The sequence below is a fragment of the Macaca nemestrina genome, chromosome 7 (genome assembly GCF_043159975.1).
Source record: "Macaca nemestrina isolate mMacNem1 chromosome 7, mMacNem.hap1, whole genome shotgun sequence".
NCBI classification, from domain to species: domain Eukaryota; kingdom Metazoa; phylum Chordata; class Mammalia; order Primates; family Cercopithecidae; genus Macaca; species Macaca nemestrina.
This window is the reverse complement of record NC_092131.1, coordinates 30,349,782-30,372,031: the sequence shown is the minus strand read 5'-3', so window position 1 is coordinate 30,372,031 and position 22,250 is coordinate 30,349,782. Positions and strand designations below refer to the sequence as shown.

Here is a 22,250-nt window from a genome sequence, read left to right as displayed (position 1 = left end):
CATTATATATCTGGACTTCTCAAATACATTGAAAGCTATCGTAGGGCAAGACTTTCCATTATGTATGCCTCGTACAAACCAAAGAAGCTGGTGTAATCTGCACACCTGGCAAGTATCCAGTAACAAACACACTCTGATAAAATCTCTCTGACCTCATGGCCCATTGCTCCCCCTGGGACACTGTGCTGCAATTCTAGGGACCTCTCTGCTACTCTTAGGTCACCTAAGCAAGCGCGCTCCTGCACTGTGGCCTTTGCACAGATGCTTCTTTCTCCAATGGTTAATGTCAGCTCCTTCAAATCATTTTTCCTTCCCATGGAGGCTTACTTACCCTGACCACGCTATTTAATAGTGTTATCTGCCCGCCCACAGGGCACTCTCAACTCCCCATATAGGTCCTGCTCTATTTTTTTCCATAGCACTTGACACCTTCTAACATAGTACACAGTTCATTTATTACGTCTGTCTGACTGTTGCCCCTACTAGACTGTAAGCTCCACAAGGACAGAGATGTTTGTATTTTATTCACTGATCTATCCCAGGCCCCTAGAGAGTACATGAAACTCAAATGTTTAATGAAAGAACAACAAATTAACATACCTAACAATTTGGAATTCACTATTTGATCTATGGCATATGTACCAAATGAAGGTTAACACAATAAGGACAAGACCGTTTTCCCTAACGAAATACATAAGCCCTAGTCTCACATCACAGATAAGTATAAGGACAGACTAGTCTGTGATCTGCAACAAAACATACCCAATTTTGGCAGGCATGTAGAGCATCAAAGGCACTACTGGAGAGTCTTCATTTCCATAGATGATGAAGCCCATCTCTTTCAGGCGCCTCCTGAAATACCTGGTGTTTTCAGCTAACTGCTGTACACACTCTTTACCTGCAAAGTCGTGGTGAGAGAAAACAAAATAATATTAAGTAAAAAGGAATGGAAAAAAAGACAGCAATCTCCTCTATCTCCATTCTACCTAATCAGTTCTGTTTCGTTTTTTCCCATTTCACCATAAAATATTTTACACAGTAAACTGAAAGGACTATAAATGTAAAATGTCTCATTTTGTATTCTGTCATTCTACCTGTTAACAGAAGTTATAATAATGTAAAAAACGTTTAATGGAGCGTTAGCATCCTCAAAGAATTTCAGCCATACCCCCTCACTGAGCACTCCACAAATCCCTTGACAGTAGGCAGGGTATTTATGATTATCTTCATATGATAGGTCAGGAGACTCTCACCAAGGTGGTGACATGCCTACAGTTGCACAACAGTAGGTGCCACATTACAAGTAGCAAGTGGCACAGCTTCAACTAGAATTTACATCTTCTAACTTTAAGATTCATTCCAATCAACTGTGATGCAAATAAATTTTACACACGAGACCAGAGATGAAGCAATTTAGTCCCTCAAATTTTCATCTTCTGAGTTTCATTTTGTTGTTTCCTTACAATTTTTTTTTTTTTTTTTTGAGACGGCATCTCGCTCTGTTGCCCAGGCTGGAGTGCAACGACACGATCTCAGCTCACTGCAATCTCTGCTTCCCGGCTTCAAGCAATTCTCCTGTCTCAGCTTCCTGAATAGCTGGGGTTACAGGCGCACACCACCACTTCCAGCTAATTTTTGTATTTTTAGTAGAGACAGGGTTACGCCATGTTGGCCAGGCTGGTCTCGAACGCTTAACCTCAAGTGATCCGCCCACCTTGGCCTCCCAAAGTGCTGGGATTACAGACGTGAGCCACTGCACCCTGCCTGTTTCCGTAAAACTCTTATCAGACAGCAGTAGCATATTTGTAACAGTATAAAGTCGTATCTTTAATCCTATTGTGCTCATCTTCCCTAAAACACAAATGGATTAAAACGCACATTTCTGTAACTGCGAACTGACTAAATAATTGGGCAGGTTTTGACATTATGGTAAATTGATCTTTGAAAAGATATCCAAATAATTGTTCTGTTATACAGAGCAATGCAATAAATTTAAAAGATCCACTTGTAAAAGGCTAAGAACTATTTTAGAATCTTCTCAACCATAAATACTCATGAATAAAAAAGGCTGCAGTAATTTTCATATATAGATTATAAAATCAGCAATTTTTTTTTCTTTTTTCTTTTTTTTGAGATGGAGTCTTGCTCTGTCGCCCAGGCTGGAGTGCAGTGGCGCAATCTTGGCTCACTGCAAGCTCCGCCTCCCGGGTTCACGCCATTCTCCTGCCTCAGCCTCCCAAGTAGCTGGGACTACAGGCGCCCACCACCTCGCCCGGCTAATTTTTTGTATTTTTAGTAGAGACGGGGTTTTACCGTGTTAGCCAGGATGGTCTCGATCTCCTGACCTTGTGATCTGCCCACCTCGGCCTCCCAAAGTGCTAGGATTACAGGCACGAGCCACCATGCCCAGCCAAAGTTCTTATTTTTAAAAATCCAAACATGATACATAAGTTCTTATGACAAATTAGCCAGACATACAGATAGCTAACAAATGTCCTTAGAATTGGAATACTAACATATCCATCATTCATGGGAAGCTACTCTAGGTAAGTTGGCCACAAATAAGTCAAAATTAATACTCTTTATGCAGATAATTTCAAGTTGATCAGAGAAAAACACTCAAGCTTAGATTAGCCTCGTGTGAACACTGAAGAGCATCATTTATGTCATCGTTTAAGTTACAAAGAAGAAAGCAGATATTAAAGTGTGTTATATTTAAGTACGTTGGGAACTGATGAGCCAAGTACCCTAATTTCCCCCTAGAAATATCAATACCTGCTTAATCTACATTTAGAAGATGAGACTTCTTTCAGTCATGGAGTACTAGAGACTGGATTTACCTTCCTGCTGTAAACAATAGGAAACTGGACAAAGTACATAAACAATGACTTTTAGACACTGAGCCACGGGGAGTGCCAGACTGCGTTGCCTGAAGGCAGGCCACAGGCTGCTGCACAGGGAAGGAGGGCCCAGTCTTGCCAACTGAGGACATCGGAGATTGGAGTGGAGAGCTGTCCGTTGAGATCAGAGCTGGGGAGGCTGCGGGGGCTAGAATTTGCTGGGCAGTGTACAGGAGCAGGGAGCGGGGGTGTGATGAGAGCACTTTAGGGATCTGCAGAGGGGTCCCTTTGAACTTTGGGAAGAGTACTGATTTGTATACACACGAAGGGAAGCTAGCAGAGGCTGGGGAAAAGATCCATCAGAAAGCAATAGGCCAAACAATCCTGCACTCACATGGAGCTGGGAATAGTTTGTATTTTTATCCACCAAAATGTAAAGATCTTATAATATGTGGGTTATCTAACAGAGTCCTCAGAAGGGAACTCCACTCCTATCACCTTAGTAGTGGAGACAAATTAACCCTAGACTAAAAATTGGTCTGAACCCACCCTAACCTTAAAAGCAAGCCTTGCAAGGATCCTGTTGATTCCAGGAACAAAGTCCAACATTACCTAAAGGGAAACAACAAGATATAGAACCTACCAATGTAAAATTAACAATGTCCAACATATAATTTTAAAATTCTAGGCATTCAAAGAAACAGGAAAATACGATGTACAACCAGCGGAAAAGTCAGTTAATAAAAACTGACCAGAAATAACAGAGTGTTAGCAGATATGGATGTTAAAGGCCATTATAAATATGATCTATATGTTCAAAAAGGTAGAAGAAACATGAGGAGAGAAATATATAAAAAGGAACAAATGATTACTAAGGCAATAATGCTGATGAATCTCAAAACTTATATAACGTTCATTGAAATAACTCAGACATGAGACTGCATACTGTATGAATTTGTTTGTATGAAACTCTAAAAAGACATACTATAATGACAGAAAACAGATTCATGGTTGCCAGAAAGTATGGGAAGGGGGCTAATAGCAAAGGGGCAGGAGGGAACTTTCAGGAGAGGCGATGAAAATATTCTAACTTTGATTGTGGCATGGTTATAAGATTGGATACATGGGGCTGGGCGTGGTGGCTCACGCCTGTAGTCCCAGCACTTTGGGAGGCCGAGGCAGGTGGATCATCTGAGCTCAGGACTTCGAGACCAGCCTGGCCAACGTGGCGAAACCCCATCTCTACTTAAAATACAAAAATTAGCCAGGCGTGGTGGCGGGCGTCTGTAATCCCAGCTACCAGGGAGGTTGAGGCAGGAGAATTGCTTGAACCTGGGAGGTGGAGGTTGCAGTAAGCTGAGATCGCCCCACTGCACTCCAGTCTGGGTGACAGAGGGAGACTCTGTCTCTAACATAACATAACATAACATAACATAACATAACATAACATAACTAAAATAAAATAAAATATAAAAAGACTGGATATATGTCAAAACTCAGGGAATTTATTAGTTGAGTGTACATTAATTTTTTCTGCATCCAATTTACCATTTTACAACTCACCACCCTTTTTTTTTTTTCCTTTTCTTTTTTGAGACAGGGTCTTACCATGTCACCCAGGCTGGAGGGCAGTGGCACAATCTTGACTCACTGCAACCTCTGTCTCCCGGGCTCAAGGGATCCTTCTGCTTTATTCTCCCGAAGCTAAGACTACAGGTATGTATCAACACGCCCGGCTAATTTTTTGTTTTATTTTTTGTAGAGATGAAATTTCACCATTGTTACCCAGGCTGGTCTGGATGTCCTGGGCTCAAGTGATCCACCTGCCTGACCTCCCAAAGTGCTGGGATTACAGGTGTGAGCCACCATGCCGCCCAGCCATCACCTTTTAAAAAAATCACAAACCTTTTAGCTATCTAATCACAAATTAACTAGCCTCTGTTAAAAAAAAAAAAAAAAAAGTTTTTTCAAACTAAAAATGGAACTACCATACAATCCAGCAATCCCACTACTGCTGTTTATCCAAATAAAAGGAAATCAGTGTATCAAAAGGATATGTGCACAGCTGTATTTACTGCAACACTATTCACAATAGCCACGATACGGAATCAATCTAAGTATCAGCAGATGAATGGATAAAGAAAATGTGGCAGATACACACAATGGAATACTATCCAGCCATGAAAAGAATGAAATGCTGCCATTTGGCCGGGCGCGGTGGCTCAAGCCTGTAATCCCAGCACTTTGGGAGGCCGAGACGGGCGGATCACAAGGTCAGGAGATCGAGACCATCCTGGCTAACACGGTGGAACCCCGTCTCTACAAAAAAAAATTAGCCAGGCGAGGTGGCAGGCGCCTGTAGTCCCAGCTACTCGGGAGGCTGAGGCAGTAGAATGGCGTGAACCCGGGAGGAGGAGCTTGCAGTGAGCCGAGATCTGGCCACTGCACTCCAGCCTAGGCGACAGAGCAAGACTCCGTCTCAAAAAAAAAAAAAAAAAAAAAAAAAAAAAAAAAAGAAATGCTGCCATTTGCGCAACATGGATGGCACTGAAGGTCATGATGTTAAGTGAAATGAGCCAGGCACCGAAAGACACATGTCGCATGTTCTGACTCATGTGGGAGCTAAGAAAGTTGATCTCACGGAGGTAGAGAGTAGAACAGTGGTTACCAGAGTCTGGGAAGGGTAGGGAAAGGAGGATTGAAGAGAGGTTGGTTAATGGGTACAAACATATAGTTAAATAGGAGGAATAAATTATAGCATTTGATAGCACAGGATGACTACAGTTAACAGTAGTTTATCGTGTATTTCAAAATAGCTAGAAGAGCTGAAATGTTCTAAACACAAAGAAATAACAAATGTTTGAGGTGATGCATATCCTAAATACTAGATTTGATCAGAGTATTTGATACTGTATGCATGTATCAAAATATCATACGTACCCCATAAATATTATTATGTATCAATTTTTACAAAAAGGAAAGCCAGGCACAGTGGTGTGATTCTGGCTACTTGGGTGGCTGAGGCAGGAGGATCTCTGGAGTCAGCAGTTCGGTGCTGTAGTGAGCTATGATTGCACCTGTAAACAGCCACTGCACTCCAGCCTTGGTAACATAGTGAGACTCTTGTCACTTACGAAAAATTAGCCAGGCACAGTGGCTCATGTCTGTAATCCCAGTACTTTGGGAGGCCAAGGTGGGTGGATCACCTGAGGTCAGGAGTTTGAGACTAGCCTGACCAAATGGAGAAGTTCCATCTCTACTAAAAATACAGAGTTAGCCAGGCATGGTGGCACATGCTTGTAATCCCAGCTACTCAGGAGGCTGAGGCAGGAGAATCGCTTGAACCTGGTAGGCAAAGGTTGCTGAGAGCCGAGATCGCGCCACTGTACTCCAGCCTGGGCAATAAGAGCGAAACTCCATCTCGAAAAAAAAAAAAAAGAAAAATTTAAAAAAATGTAAAAAGGGCTGGGCTCGGTGGCTCACGCCTGTAATCCCAGCACTTTGGGAGGCTGAGGCGGGCAGATCACGAGGTCAGGAGATTGAGACCATCCTGGCTAACATGGTGAAACTCCGGCTCTACTAAAAATACAAAAACAAAATTAGGTGGGCGCGGTGGCGGGTGCCTGTAGTCCCAGCTACTCGGGAGGCTGAGGCGAGAGAATGGCGTGAACCCGGGAGGCGGAGCTTGCAGTGAGCCGAGATTATGCCACTGCACTCCAGCCTGGGTGACAGAGTGTGACTCCCTCTTAAGTAAGTAAGTAAGTAAGTAAGTAAGTAAATAAATAAATAAATAAAGTGGTCTGTTATCCTTTAAAATTGCTAGGCTGAACCATCAAACTGCCAATATGTTACCATTTTTGACCTTAAAACAGGCAATTTCTTACAGTTTAACCTATTAATTTCAAAGAGAGTAACAGGAAAATAAAAGTAGTAAAATAAATATAGACAAATCAGTAAACCCTGGCATTTACACATGTTAGAAAATAGTTATCCCTTGCTCTTGAAGTGAAACTGAATCTTAACAGACAACACAGTTACCCACTTTGACTTGAATATCGTATAAAATACCAGTTAATATTTATGCAAGAAGACCAATTGCTATTTAATGCCAATCTAGTAGCTCAGTCCTAACGATTTTTCACTGCAGAGTTTCAGCAAGTATCTGGTCTAATACAGACTTGAAACAAAGAAGAAAGTTTCGCATTGTTTAAAAAAATACTAACTCTTAAAAGGTTTTTATCTTTGGCTCAGAAAGAACACAGATGGAAATATAAGAGGTCAGAATTCTTTCCTACTTTTCAAACATAAATCTTTACTTTTAAGGGTGATAAAAAGCATAAAAGCAATTTGGAGGAGAAAAATCTGTACTGACTCTTGAACTTTACAAATAAACTTACTGTGTGGCTGTCCTTTTGGACTTCTTCAATATGGTTTGTTAGAATACAACTATTTTTAGGAACTCTACTGTAAAAAATATACAGCTTGGCATGCAAGAGAGAGAGAAAAGTAAATATGTAGTTAATTTCTTGGAAAATGCAGATAACCTTAATAGGTCATTTTTAGTCTTCAACCTCTTTACAATAAATTTTATTCTCAGGAAGGAAAGAACAGATATAAAAGATCAATAGGCTGTAACAGCATCATTAGATTATTTCTTTTTTTTTTTTTTCCGACAGAGTCTCACTCTGTCACCCAGGCTGGAGTGCTGTGGTGCGCTCTTGGCTTACTGCCAGCTCCACCTCCCGGGTTCATGTCATGCTCCTGCCTCAGCCTCCCGAGTAGCTGGGACTACAGGAATCCACCACCACACCCGGCTAATTTTCTGTATTTTTAGTAGAGATGGGGTTTCACCGTGTTAGCCAGGATGGTCTCAATCTCCTGACCTCATGATCCACCCACCTCGGCCTCCCAAAGTGCTGAGATTACAGGCGTGAGCCACCGCACCCGGCCTCTTTTTTTTTTTTAATTGAGACGGAGTGTCACTCTGTTGCCCAGGCTGGAGTGCAGTGGTGTCATCTCAGCTCACTGCAATCTCTGCCTCCCAGGCTCAAGCGATTCTCCTGCCTCAGCTTCCTGAGTAGGTGGAATTACAGGCACACAGCACCATGCCTGGCTAATTTTTTGTATTTTTAGTAGAGACAGGGCTTCACTTTGTTGTCCAGGCTGGTCTTGAACTCCTGGCCTAGATTTAGTTCTTTTAAGGAACTAGAAGGCCTTAAAAAGGATGGAGGGTAAAGGTTGAAGGAGCACCACAATTATCTACCTACTTGTCACCACTAGATATTGATAACCTTCAATCACGTTTACAAAACAGAGTTAGATTTAGAGAACTATCTTTATTAATCACTGCCAAACAGATTTAAGGTGTAGCCATTGCATTTCAGTTATTTTTAAAAGGAATACTTTATCAAGTCTTAATCCAAATTTCTCAAGATTCTCAGCCATGCATATAATCTTAAAGTTAGAAGGAACTACTACAGTATTACTGAAATAAACTCCATACGCCCTCCTAGATAGGTATCACTTAGAACAGACAGTGTTCTATAAATTTTCTGTATGCTCAAAACTGTTTGTTTTTTTTTTTTTGGAAACCAGGAAAAGATCCATGTAATAAAGTAAGAGATATAAAGGCAGCAGACATTTTTGTCTTAAACTAGTACTATTTAGCATTATACTTCAAAGAATAGAGCGTGTACTCACCTGCTTAAGTAGTAATATGATTTCCAGTTTAGCTGATGAGCTTTTATACAACTTATACCATAACCAACAAAAACATGTTTGAGCCTGCAGCTTCAAAAATAACATTTCTGGTGTTAACTGAAATCTTTCAAAATAAAGGACACAAATATTAAGGATGTAGGCCAGAGCTGATCCCCTAACTCATATTATACTTCATTACACGCTTCTAATCTTAGATTTTCTGAATATGCTGATATCATCTGTCTTCCAGGGGAAAATAAAATCACTGCTACTCCTCCAACTTATACTTTCCAATTAATTACGGTGCACTGAAAGAGTTAGAAATTGAAGAACTTCCCCGTCCCTCTTTTCTTCCTTTTTTTTTTGAGATGGAGTTTTGCTCTTGTTGCCCAGATAGGAGTGCAATGGTGCAATCTCGGCTCACTGCAACCTCCGCCTCCCGGGTTCAGGCAATTCTCCTGCCTCAGCCTCCCAAGTAGCTGGGATTACAGGCATGCACCACCACGCCTGGCTAATTTTGTATTTTTAGTAGAGACGGGGTTTCTCCATGTTGGTCAGGCTGGTCTCAAACTCCTGACCTCAGGTGATCTGCCCGCCTCAGCCTCCCAAAGTGCTGGGATTACAGGCGTGAGCCATGACACTCAGCACCCCCCTTTTCTTCTTAAAGGTTATATTCTCAAAGCAGGTAAAAGTTTTCTATACCAGTTCAGCGTCCCACAAACAGATAGCTCCAAGAATGGTTTCGATTAGTTTTCAGCATTAACTAGGAATTACAGATATAAAGCAGGATAAAATATGGAAAAATATTACCCATCATCTAGCTCTAATATATAATAGCAAACCGAGGCTGTTTCATATCTCTCTCATTTAATAATTTATTATAAGAATTGAAGCTAACTGTCAACATTTTACTTTAACCATCTGTTTCAAAGGTCTTATTTTTGTTGTTTTTTTGTTTGCTTTTTGAGACAGAGTCTCACTCTTGTCGCCCAGGCAGGTGTGCAATGGTGCCATCTTGGCTCACTGCAACCTCTGCCTCCCGGGTTCAAGAGATTCTCCTGCCTCAGCCTCCTGAGTAGTTGAGATTACAGGTGCCTGCCACCACGCCTGGCTAATTTTTTTGTATTTTTAGTAGAGACAGGGTTTCACCATGTTGGCCAGGCTGGTCTTGAACTCAAGTGATCCGCCTGCCTCAGCCTCCCAAAATGCTGGGATTACAGGCATGAGTCACCATGCCCAGACTTATTTTTGTTATTTAGAATTCTATACCTTTTCTCATATTTTACTTTGGTTGGATTATACTATAGAGAGAAAAGGAACACATTTCATTCCTGTGATGTTTCTCTTTGAAAACTTTTTTTTTTTTAACAAATATGCCTTTTCTAGGACAGTTGAAACCAGGACATGACAAAGTATGTAGAAATACACTTACATAACCTTGATGTTTAACTTCGCCTGTGTTGTGAGTGTGTCCATATTGAAATCTAAAACTGGAACTTGTATCTTAAAGACCTCTTATACAAGTGTTTATAACATCAGATAAGTCAAAGCAAACTATATTTTCAAAGGCTATTACCAAAGTAATTATGGAAGGTCTTAGTACTGACTCCCTTTAAGCAAAGTGAGTAAAGAAAATAGAAAGCACAGTGCTAGTCCCCATTAATGTTTGTTCTTTTCACTTTTTCCAGGAAAGCAATTTATTTTCTTTTTTTTTTTTTGCGACAGAGTCACTCTGTCGCCCAGGCTGGAGTGCAGTGGTGCAATGTTCACCCACCACAACCTCCATCTCTTGGATTCAAGAGATTCTCGTGCCTCAGCCTCCCAAATAGCTGGGATTACAGATGTGTACCACCATGCCTGGCTAATTTTTTATTTTTGGTAGAGATGGGTTTTCACCATGTTGGCCAGGCTGGTCTCAAACTCCTGGGCTAATGTTATCCATCTGTCTTGGCCTCCCAAAGTTCTGGGATTACAGGCATGAGCCACCTTGCCCGGCCCAATAAAGCAATTTCTAAACAGGGGACTATTACATTTTGCTTTGGTTACTACATCTCTAAATATTACTAAGTCAACTACTAGCCTGCCTTATCTCCTGATAAGATGGTACTTTATAGTCTATCATAAACAAAAGAAAGAATATGTTGATTTATATTAAATTTAAATTAACTAAGCATTCTTTTGTATTTATGCTGCTACAGCTAACTCCACAAGTTAGAACAACAGCTTAATCTCATCTTAACTGGAGGTATCTTGGACTTACGTGCAGGAGGAGACAGGAGTGACTGTTGTTACTACATCATTTCCAAGAACTCCAAATAGTGTGCATAGTAGAAAATCTCAGATGAAATCAAGTAACACTTTCAAAAAAAGATAACCAAACCTAGGCTAAAAACATTTCAAATTTCTATCACGCTCAACATTTAAACCACAGGATCCTTTTTTTTTTTTTTTCTAATTTTATTTATTTATTTATTTTGAGATGGAGTCTTGCTCTGTTGCCCAGACTGGAGTGCAGTGGCATGATTTCAGTTCACTGCAACCTCCACCTCCCGGGTTCAAGTGATTCTCGTGCCTCAGCCTCCTGAGTAGCTGGGATTACAGGTGCACGCCACCAGGCTTGGCTAATTTTTGTAGTTTTAGTAGAGGCAGGGTTTTGCCACATTGGCCAGGCTGGTCTCGAACTCCTGACCTCAAGTGATCCACCTACCTCGGGCTCCCAAAGTGCTGGGATTACAGGTGTGAGCCACCAGGCCTAAACCGCAAGATCTTTCAATACACCATATAAGTAACTTCTGAGAGGAAGAACAGACTTAGTAGGCTTTTCCACCTCTCCCTTTTAGAAACAAGGCATATTTCAGAGTTATGTTACAGCTAAGAAACTAAACTGATGCCCAGTGAGGTTACATATCTTAAAGTAGAGAAACCAAGACTTGACTCCCTGGTTCTTCTGGTTTCAAAGACTGGACTCTTAACCATGACTCAATGATGTACTCTAGCTCCTGTATTGCTAGGATTGACTAAAAGGGGATGTTAAGTACTTAACATAGGAATTTAGAAGAGGAACAAGTGAGAAACTGTTTCATTACAAATAATCGACAATGCATGTTGGCTCACCCTGTTGAGACTCATCTACCTACTGTGAATTCTTTCCTAACACTGCCTCCGCCACATCACACTGCTTCTCCTTCACTCTCCGGCTCTACTACATCGTGCAACATTCCAGGGAAAGAGGTGGTGCCCACAGATTTCCTTCCATCCTGCATGTTCAAAAGAGGGCACCCTGCAAAATTTCAGTCAACCATTTCCAGTGTTTCTCAGTAAGGTTGTTGTTGGCATTTGGGGCGGGACAGTTCTTGGTTGTTTAGGCTGTTTAGTGCCTTGCACAACATTTCGCATCATTGGCCTCTGGGCTGTGCATGCCAATAGTGCTACAGCAATCTAGTCTGTGACCAAAAATACCTCTAGCCTGTTCCACATGCTTCTCAGGAAGGCGGTAGTCTTCCTGGTTGACTGAGAACTACCATAGGCCCTGAAAGTTATTTCCTCACAGGGGCTATGACTTTTTCTTCTTCTTCTTCTTCTTTTTTTGATGATGGAGTTTTGCTCTTGTTGCCCACGCTAGAGTGCAATGGCGCGATCTCAGCCCACCACAACCTCCACCTCCTGGGTTCAAACGATTCTCCTCCCTCAGCCTCCTGAGTAGCTAGGATTAAGGCATGCGCCACCATGCCCAGCTAATTTTGTATTTTTAGTAGAGACGGGGTTTCTCCATGTTGGTCAGGCTGGTCTTGAACTCCTGATCTCAGGTGATCCACCCACCTTGGCCTCCCAAAGTGCTGGGATTATAGGCATGAGCCACTGCACCTAGCCTGGAATGTTTTATACTGCAATCTGGGTGGTGATTAGATGAGTATATTTATTTATGAAAATTGTAAGTCTAAGATCTGTACACTTCATTGTATGAATGTCAATACTTCAATAAGAATAAAAATAAAATTTAAAATACTTGGAAAATCACCCAAAGTTAAACAAAAATGGAATTGAGGTTAAATTTCTCATCTCTCTATTCAAGATTTTAAATAGAGCCAACTACTACTTAATAATACTGCTTTTACTAAAAAACAACAACAAAACAGAACCATCTAAATAGTACAGGTGTGGGCTCGGGAACTCTCCTCTTAGCCTTCGGTTTTAAGACAAATCTGGAAAAATACTGAAATTTTCGGTGCTGGGTATTTCAGGAATTTGTAAGATGGGGTAAGTGTTAGGAAAACAGCACTTCAAACTTAAATGTCCTGAGGCGAGAAATGAAAGCTGGCCTTCCTTTCTTTTCCCTTCTCTCTTTAAATGCTCATGTGAATGAATACACAGAATAGAAAATCCTGGTAATAAAAATATCCATTTTTTATCTGTGCATTTGCTTTAATTCCCACGAAGACATTTTCCCTAGATATTTTGCTATTAGATTTTTCTTCTGTATACCCTGCCAAGATGGGGAGGCTGATGGACGGCTGGCACAAAAAATTAGCAACTTAATATAAAAATCTGATTTTGACTGCCTTTTTTGGAGGGCTACGGGACAACTGAAATTATGAGGGTACAATGGAGTACAAAATTATTCAGCAAAGAAAACGTTAAAATGACACCACCATAGTAGCAAAGCATGAACAAATGCTTCGTGTTAACAGAAAAGGTCGATTTCAGATTAAAAAATGTAAATGTCAGCTGGGCACAGTGGCTCACGCCTGCAATCCCAGCACTTTGGGAGGCCGAAGTGGGTAGATTACCTGAGGTTTGGAGTTTGAGACCAGCGTGACACATGGTGAAACCCCGTCTCTACTAAAAAAACACAAAAGTTAGCCGGGCATGGTGGTATGCGCCTGGAGCTCCAGCTACTTGGGAGGCTTAGTCAGAAGAACTGCTTGAACCCGGGAGGCGGAGGTTGCAGTAAGCCAAGACTGTGCCATTGCACTCCAGCATGGGGGACAAGGGCGAAACTCTGTCACACACACACAAAAAAGAAAAGCAAATGTCTCTGGGTGAGTATAATAGCAACGTATAACAAAGTCCTCCTAAAACAGTTTTTGTAGAAATAATATGCTCTCTAGGATGACTGGAATCTGAAATTCTGAAAAGCAAATATGGTAATATTAACAAAGTAATAATTTCTCAGGACCTAACACCTTTACCAAATTAGAATGTTTGACTTTCATTTTAAAAGGGGCGAAGCTGAGCAGGGAGTGTACATGCAAGCAGACAGTTTTGGGAAGGCTGGACTTGTACCAGGGCTTACGGTGTTCCTGAGCTAAATAAACCTTAGGTAAACAGACCATTCTTTACGTGTGCAAGCATGTCCTTTAACAGTAAGAACTGCTGGGATTCCCGACTCCATTTATTGAGGAAATCAGATTTCCAAAAGTAATTTTTACTTCTTTCAAGAAAGGGGAAGTGGGTTGGGCAAATGAACGTTTAGATTTGATACCAAAAGTAACAAAAAATATTCCTAAGTCTCTGGGGTTTGCTGGTGCCAACTGAATTTTAAATTCCCATTATAACCTCTACTTTCTTTCAGAATAAATATAGGCTACGCACAGTGGCTCATGCCTGTAATCCCAGCATTTTTGGGAGGCCGAGGCGGGAGGATCGCTTGAGCCCAGGAGTTCAAGACCAGCCTGGGCAACACGGCGAAACCCCATCTTTACAAAAAATACAAGAATTAGCCAGGCGCCTGTGGGGTGTCCGCGCTCGCCCCGTCGTGGGCAGCACGCACGTCTCTCCGTGGAAGTGAAACCTTCCGACCCCTCTCCGGAGGGCCGGGCGCGGTGGTTCATGCCCAGCACTTTGGGAGGCCGAGACGGGCGGATCACGAGGTCAGGAAATCGAGACCATCCTGGCTAACACGGTGAAACCCCGTCTCTACTAAAAAATACAAAAAACTAGCCGGGCGAGGTGGCGGGCGCCTGTAGTCCCAGCTACTCGGGAGGCTGAGGCAGGAGAATGGCGTGAACCCGGGAGGCGGAGCTTGCAGTGAGCTGAGATCCGGCCACTGCACTCCAGCCTTGGCGACAGAGCGAGACTCCGTCTCAAAAAAAAAACAAAAAACAAAAAACAAAAAAACCTTTGCTGAGTACTCACGATGCACCAGATATTACTCCAGGCCCTGGACATACTGCAGCAAATGAAACAGACAAAACTCCTGACTTAACGCAGCTTACATTCCAGTGTGGGAGACGGACAACAAACAAAATTAATACTCACTAAAGAAATGTTTCAGGAAAGACCTGATGCAGCCAAGTGCTATTTCTTTCTTTTTTTTTTTTTTTTTTGAGATGGAGTTTCACTCTTGTTGCCCAAGCTAGAGTGCAGTGGCGCCATCTTGGCTCACTGCAACCTCCGCCTCCTGGGTTCAAGCGATTCTCCTGACTCAGCCTCCCAAGTAGCTGGGATTACAGGCATGTGCCACCACGCCCGGCTAATTTTGTATTTTCAGTAGAGACAGGGTTTCTCCATGTTGGTCAGGCTAGTCTCGAACTCCCAATCTCAGGTGATCTGCCCGCCTCAGCCTTCTAAAGTGCTGGGAGTACAGCCATGAGCCACCACACCCAGCCCCAAGTGCTATTTCTATAAAGTGCCAAGGCCCAGAAGCAAAAAGCACACTCAAGCATATCTAAGCAATAAGCACACCCAGCATATGCAAGAAATATGAAACAGTGAGTGAGGGGAAGAGTGGGACAGAGGAGGTCAACAAGGGCCCATAGGTAAGAAGGCCTCTGGGAGGGTTCTTAAACAGAAGATAGACAGGATCTCCCATCAGGATCACACTGAGAGCTATCTATATTTAGAATAGATGCAAAGAGGGAAGCAGAGATACCACAGGAGGAAAGATGGTAGCTTGGATGAACATGGTAGCAAGTGATAGAAAGTGGACTGAGGATACATTTAGAAGGCAGACAGAAGTGTTACAAACAAGGTATGAAATAAATATTTAATGAGTGAATGAATCCTGCATATGAGGGATGAGACCAACATGGATCAGACTGCTTAGGAAAGGGGTCGTGGACTCATAAAATTTTACTGGAACTCTCTGCATGGATATCTACAGTTCTGGATTTTCAGCATTGCTTATTTAAATCTTTCAAAGCATTTTTGCTTGACTGATTCCTCTACTATTATGATTGGCTGGCTATTAAAACCAGGTGAAAGTAGACAGAAATCTAAGTCAAGCAAATAACAATGAGATACTGAGAAGTAGACAGGTTCAAAGAGACTAAGGAGGCATGATCCATAGGCACTGGTGACTAAATACAGGGGATAAAAGAGAGAAAAGATGACAGGGATTTCTTGTTTGGACAACTTCATGAATAGTAATGCCATTACCTGAGATAGGAAACACGAAAGAAAAAGTTGGTTTGAGGGGAAACAAGCAGAAAGGCTAAAAACTGTGGAGACACAACTCAATTTTGGTGGAGCAAGTATTTCTAGAGCCTAGAATTTGAAATGCAGTAGGTCAAGACTACTGCTTCCAAACTTGAACTAGAATATTAAAAATTATTTTCTGAGATGATGAAAAGGGTCTATAAAAGGATAGTGATGATGGCTGCCCAACATTGGATGTATGTAATGCCACTGAATTGTATGTACATAAAAATTGTTAATTTTGTTATATATGTTTACCACAATAAAAAAGTTTTAAAGTTATCTATTATAGGTGACACTGTTTGCTCACTGTAAGTCAGGTAGCTTTTTTTCTCTTTATTTTTGACCAATGGATTCATGTCACCAGGTGTTTTTTTTTAAATAGCTTTATTGAGATATATATTACACGCCATAAAATTCACCCATTTAAAGCATACAGTTAAATGTTTTTTAGTATAGAGTTCTGCACCCCTCATGACAATAAATGTTAGAATATTTTCATTACCCAAAAAGAAACCAGTACCCATTAGCAATCCCCCTTTTCACCCCAGTCCTTCTAGCCTATAGGCCGGGTTTAAGCAAAACTTTTGTGGGAGGCAGGGCGAGTAAAATAATTTATTGCAAAGCCACACTTTTCTGTGTAAACAAAAGACAAGTGATAACTTTAAAAAAAAAAAAAACTTCTCTTAGAGCTCTATTTATTTTTCTACCATTAGATCAGTGGTAAAGATAAAATACTACTAGTAAAAACTCCTGTGGACAATTTTCTGCAGTTTAGATTAAAATCATGCAAATCAGTAAGCACAAGCAATTTTTAAATTTTAATTTTGTTTTTGTTATTTTCTACCAATGTCTATGTATTTCCTTTTTTTTTTTTTGAGACAAAGTCTCACTCTGTTGCCCAGACTGGAATGCAATGACACAATCTCAGCTCACTGTGACCTCTGCCTCCCGGTTCAAGTGATTCTCCTGCCTTAGCCTCCTGAGTAGCTGGGACTACAGGCACCTGCCACCACACCCAGCTAATTTTTGTAATTTTAGTAGAGATGGGGTTTCACCATGTTGGCCAGGGTGATGAACTCCTGACCTCGTGATCCACCCGCCTCAGCCTCCCAAAGTGCTGGGATTACAGACGTGAGCCACTGCACCTGGCCTATGTAATTCTTATCTTTAAAAACCCCAAAGCAACCAAAGAGCACTGTGAAAGACAAAGGGCACAAGTTTAAAAAAAAAGTTATGGAAAGATTCCCTATGGCACATTTTAAGACATGTCTCTACTTTGTAATTCATTAACTTGCTCTTGTTTATAAGTTCCTGTTACTGTACTTATGCCGTTTATGTGTGGTCTAGTGTTGCCAGAACAAACTGCAAACTCTGAGGACAAATACTGTTATATTTTTTTCCCTAGTACCTCCCCCAAGAATACTGAGCAGATAAGCCAAGTTGAAATATGCTGGGAAAATGAAAACACTTTATGTATTCAAACTAATTTAAATTACAAAGCAAAATGACCTATATATTCAATTACATTAAGGCAAACAATCATCTAATACATTAGTAAATATCAAGTACACAAAAAGCATTCTGGAACTGGATCCAAGAGTTCAAACTGTTTCCACCACTAGTAACTATGTGTCCTTGGGTAAGCAACTTAACCTCTTTGTTTCCTTAACCTCTCAGTTTCCTCCTTTTGTAAAAGAAGGAAAATAATGTTCAACGTTTAATATTTTTTTTTTTTTTTTGAGACGGAGTCTCGCTCTGTCGCCCAGGCTGGAGTGCAGTGGCCGGATCTCAGCTCACTGCAAGCTCCGCCTCCCGGGTTCACGCCATTCTCCTGCCTCAGCCTCCCGAGTAGCTGGGACTACAGGCGCCCGCCACCTCGCCCGGCTAGTTTTTTTGTATTTTTTAGTAGAGACGGGGTTTCACCGTGTTAGCCAGGATGGTCTCGATCTCCTGACCTCGTGATCCAGCCGTCTTGGCCTCCCAAAGTGCTGGGATTACAGGCTTGAGCCACCGCGCCCGGCCCAATGTTTAATATTTGCTCTGAGAATTTAATGAAAAGCAGTTAGAACAGTGCTAACTACATGGTAAGCAGATAATAAATGGCCACTGTTATTTCACTTGTTTATGTATTCTTCCCTTAAAATCAAGCTATTCGTATCTTCCATACAACATGTTCTGACCCTTTGGCTTAGCTTTAACTTTGAAAAACGAAATGAACAACTATCTTACTTCCCTTGTTGTTTCTAGTTCTCCATTTTCTATTTCCTGTGCACTCTTATTAATTTTAACACGTAACACAAGGACACAGCTAACTTTACTAACATATAATCACTTCATTCTCTAACGCTCTGATTTACAGTTTATAAACAAGCTTCATATATTTTACCCTCTACAATGCTACGAACTTTCCAAAGCTTTTGAGGTTTTCCTTTATTCTCCAATTTAGAATATCTCTACCATCACATCTCCCAGTAATTATCACCCAGGTGAGGCAAATTACCTTTGCAAATCTGAGGGTTCAAGATGGAAAGCAGACATCCTCCTTTTCTGAAAACTACCACTCATGCACACCCCATCATAACAGGGATGGAACCCCATCTCTACCTGAGCTAATTTTATTTTCACATCTAATAATCTAGAATAGGCATAGAGATATGCTTGCACGGAGGACATTTTTAACTTGAAACAATAAGACAGTCATTCTGGATGTCATACATCAAAGCAGTAAGGCAGTTCTCAGAAAGAAAGAGAGAACTAATAATTCCACTATCTTCCTGGATTTCACTTATTATTAACTTTAATTTGGTTCTTTGGTGGTATATAAACTTTTATTTATTTATTTATTTTTGAGACAGAGTCTTGCTCTGTTGCCCAGGCTGGACTGCAGTGGCTTGATCTTGGCTCACTGCAACCTCTGCCTCCCGGGTTCAAACGATTTTGTGCCTCAGCCTCCCAAGTAGCTGGGATTACAGGCATGTGTCACCACGTCTGGCTAATTTCTGTATTTTTAGTAGAGATGGGGTTTTGCCACATTAGTCAGGCTGGTCTCAAACTCCTGACCTCACGTGATCCATCCGCCTCAGCCTCCCAAAGTGCTGGGATTGCAGGCATAAGCCACCGTGCCCAGCCTGTGGTATATAAACTTCCGAAGTCAGACTATCCAGGTTTGTATCCTGGCTTGAGCATCTAGTAACTGTATGGCTATGGACAAGTCACTTAACCTCTGAGTTTGGTTTCTTCATCTATAAAATGGGAATGGCAATGGGGATGATGACGATGACGATGATAACTACCTACTTGACAAGGTTGTTTTAAGAAAATGGGATACTCCATTAAAGCACTTATTGAAATGTTTAAACACATGGTCTTTAAAAACTCATTATTTTATATTTACATATGTAAGATCATTTATATTATTATTTTTATTTTCTATTTTTGTTATTTTACCTATAACAAGACCTATCTATTTTAAGGCCTATTCTTCTATCATCAAATTGGGAAAAAACAGAACTAAATGGGCATATATCCTTTTTATCTTCTAGGGAGATATTAAAGACGTTGAGGAAAAAGAGAAAAGGCAAGCCAACAGGAGACAGTTTTTTTCTAACTCTAAGGCCCACTCAGATACCAAAAAGGAAAGAGAAAAAATGAATAAAAAACATAGAAGGATCTAAGTGGTATTAAGAAATAATTGGAATCTAGCACTAAGAAACTCGTTTACTCTGAGAATTCAAAAAAATGAACATTTTACCTTAAGAAGCTTTTTTTTTTTTTGAGACGGGGTCTCTCTGTGTCACCCAACCTGGAGTACAGTGGTGTGATCTCGGCTCATTGCAACCTCTGGCTCCTGGGCTCAAGTGATCCTCTGGCCACAGCCTCTCAAGTAGCTGGGATTACAGGCGCCCGCCACCATGCCTGGCTAATTTTTGTATTTTTAGTAGAGATGGGGTTTTGTCATGTTGGCCAGGCTGGTCTCAAACTCCTAACCTCAAGTGATCTGCCAGCCTCGGTCTCCCAAAGTGCTGGGATTACAGGAACGAGCCCAGCCCCTTAAGAGGCTTTTGAAGCTGTGTCATTTTTTTGTAGCTAGCACATGGTAAGTAGTCAAAGATTGCTGGTTGAAGAAACTTCTTAATTGTGGCTTGAACTAATAAAAGAACAGAATCAAGCCAGGCAAGGTGGCTCATGCCTACAATCCCAGCACTATGGGTGGCTGAGGCAGGCGGATCACCTGAGGCTAGGAGTTCGAGACCAGCCTGACCAACATGAAGAAACCCTGTCTCTACTAAAAATACAAAATTAGCCAGGCATGGTGATGTATGCCTGTAATCCCAGCTACTTGGGAGGCTGAGGCAGGAGAATCGCTTGAACCCGGGATGCGGAGGTTGCAGTGAGCTGAGATCATGTCATCGCACTCTAGCCTGGGCAACAAGAGTGAAACTCTTGTTTCAAAAACAAAACAAAACAAAACAAACAAACAAACGAAAAAACAAACCAGAATCAAATGAAAGTAATAAGAAGGTCCCTCTGGATATGTTTTGAAGATCAGATAGCAATAAAGGAATAATATACCTTAAAAGGTCTCAAACATACAAAAAAAAAATTAATGGGCAGAGTTCTTATCTGCTACTAAAACAAATTTAATACTACATTCTCAATTAGCTGTGCATATGTGGGAAGAGGAAGGCACAGCAGCCCAGATCATCAAGAAATGGTCTCCATTTGATTTTGAAATACATTTTATTTATTTTTTATTTTTAAATTTTTTAAATTTTTTGAGACGGAGTCTTGCTCTGTTGCCCAGGCTGGAGTGCAGTGGTGCGATCTTGGCTCACTGTAACCTCTGTCTCCCGGGTTCAAGCGATTCTCGTGCCTCAGCCTCCCGAGTAGCTGGGACCACAGACAGCCGCCACCACACCTGGCTACTTTTTGTATTTTTAGTAGAGATGCGGTTTCGCTATGTTGTCCAGGCTGGTCTCGAACTCCTGACCTCAAGCGATCCGCCCGCTTTAGACTCCCAAAGTGCTGGGATTATAGGCGTAAGCCACCACACCCAGCACACTTTATTATTTTAAAGGTAGAGTTCTCTCATTGCTAACATTTAATTCTGGCACAAGTCCATATAAACCAGTTCCACTGAGAGGGGAAATGAGTGATAACGCATGTTTAGTTGCAGAAGCAGTTTAGAATTACAAATGGGCCATAGATAATCTGTTCACAGAACCAAAAATATGTGTAGCATATAAAATCTAAGAATAAGGCAAAGTGTAACTGTACTGAGACGGTATGTTTGCAAAACATTATATATATTTTTTTATTCACTTTGTCCCCCAGGCTGGAGTGCAGTGGTGCGACCTCAGCTCACTGCAATCTCCACCTGCCAGGCTCAAGTGATCCTCCTGTCTCAGCACCTCAAGTAGCTGGGACTATAGGCATGAGCCACCGCGCCCGGCTAATTTTTGTATTTTATTTTATTTTATTTTTTCGTAGAGGCAGGGTTTCACCATGTTGCCCAGGCTGGTCTCAACTCCTGGGCTCAAGTGATCCAACCGCCTTGGCCTTCCAAAACGCTAGGATTACAGGCGTAAGCCACCAGGCCCGGCCTACAAAACAGTTTAAATATAAGTAACAAACTAATTCTTACCAAAAGCAGCACATTCATCTATCAACAGTAACCTCTTCTTAACAATGCCTTATGATGGCCTACTTTCATTTAAATTACAGTTTTGAACTTAGAAATGCAAGGACTCTATGTACACAGACTGGATGATCTGGATATCCACCCATTTAGAAGGGGTGGGGTCCATGTGGAAATGTGTTCTAACACTAAGTAATCAAATTTTCTTTTTTTGAGATGGAGTTTTGCTCTTGTTGCCCAGGATGGAGTAAAGGGGCGCGATCTCAGCTCACCGCAACCTCCGCCTCCCAGGTTCAAGCAATTCTCCTGCCTCAGCCTCCCGAGTAGCTGGGATTACAGGCATGCACCATCATGTCTGGCTAATTTTGTATTTTTAGTAGAGACGGGATTTCTCCATGTTGAGGCTGGTCTTGAACTCCTGACCTCAGGTGATCCACCCGCCTTGGCCTCCCAAAGTGCTGGGATTATAGGCATGAGCCACTGCACCTGGCCGCCAAATTTTCTTTTTTAAAAAAGAAGCAGTCTTTCCTTTGATCATCTTTTAAAATGATCAATTGTCACTTTCTTTGAACAGCTCTAAAGTGGGGGGAGAAGGCAGTAGATAACACTTTAAACTCTTGTCATTATACTTTCCAGATCAGTAAATTATATAC

General features: G+C 41.5%; 1 protein-coding gene across 1 annotated transcript in view; it reads right to left on the bottom strand.

Annotated features, from left to right (window-relative positions):
- Positions 1-22,250, bottom strand: part of LOC105495838 (serine palmitoyltransferase long chain base subunit 2) — a 110,791-nt gene that overhangs the window by 14,402 nt on the left and 74,139 nt on the right. The window contains exon 10 of the mRNA XM_071099802.1: positions 763-898. Within this exon, the coding sequence (XP_070955903.1) occupies positions 763-898 (136 nt within the window). The remainder of the gene's footprint in view (positions 1-762; positions 899-22,250) is intronic.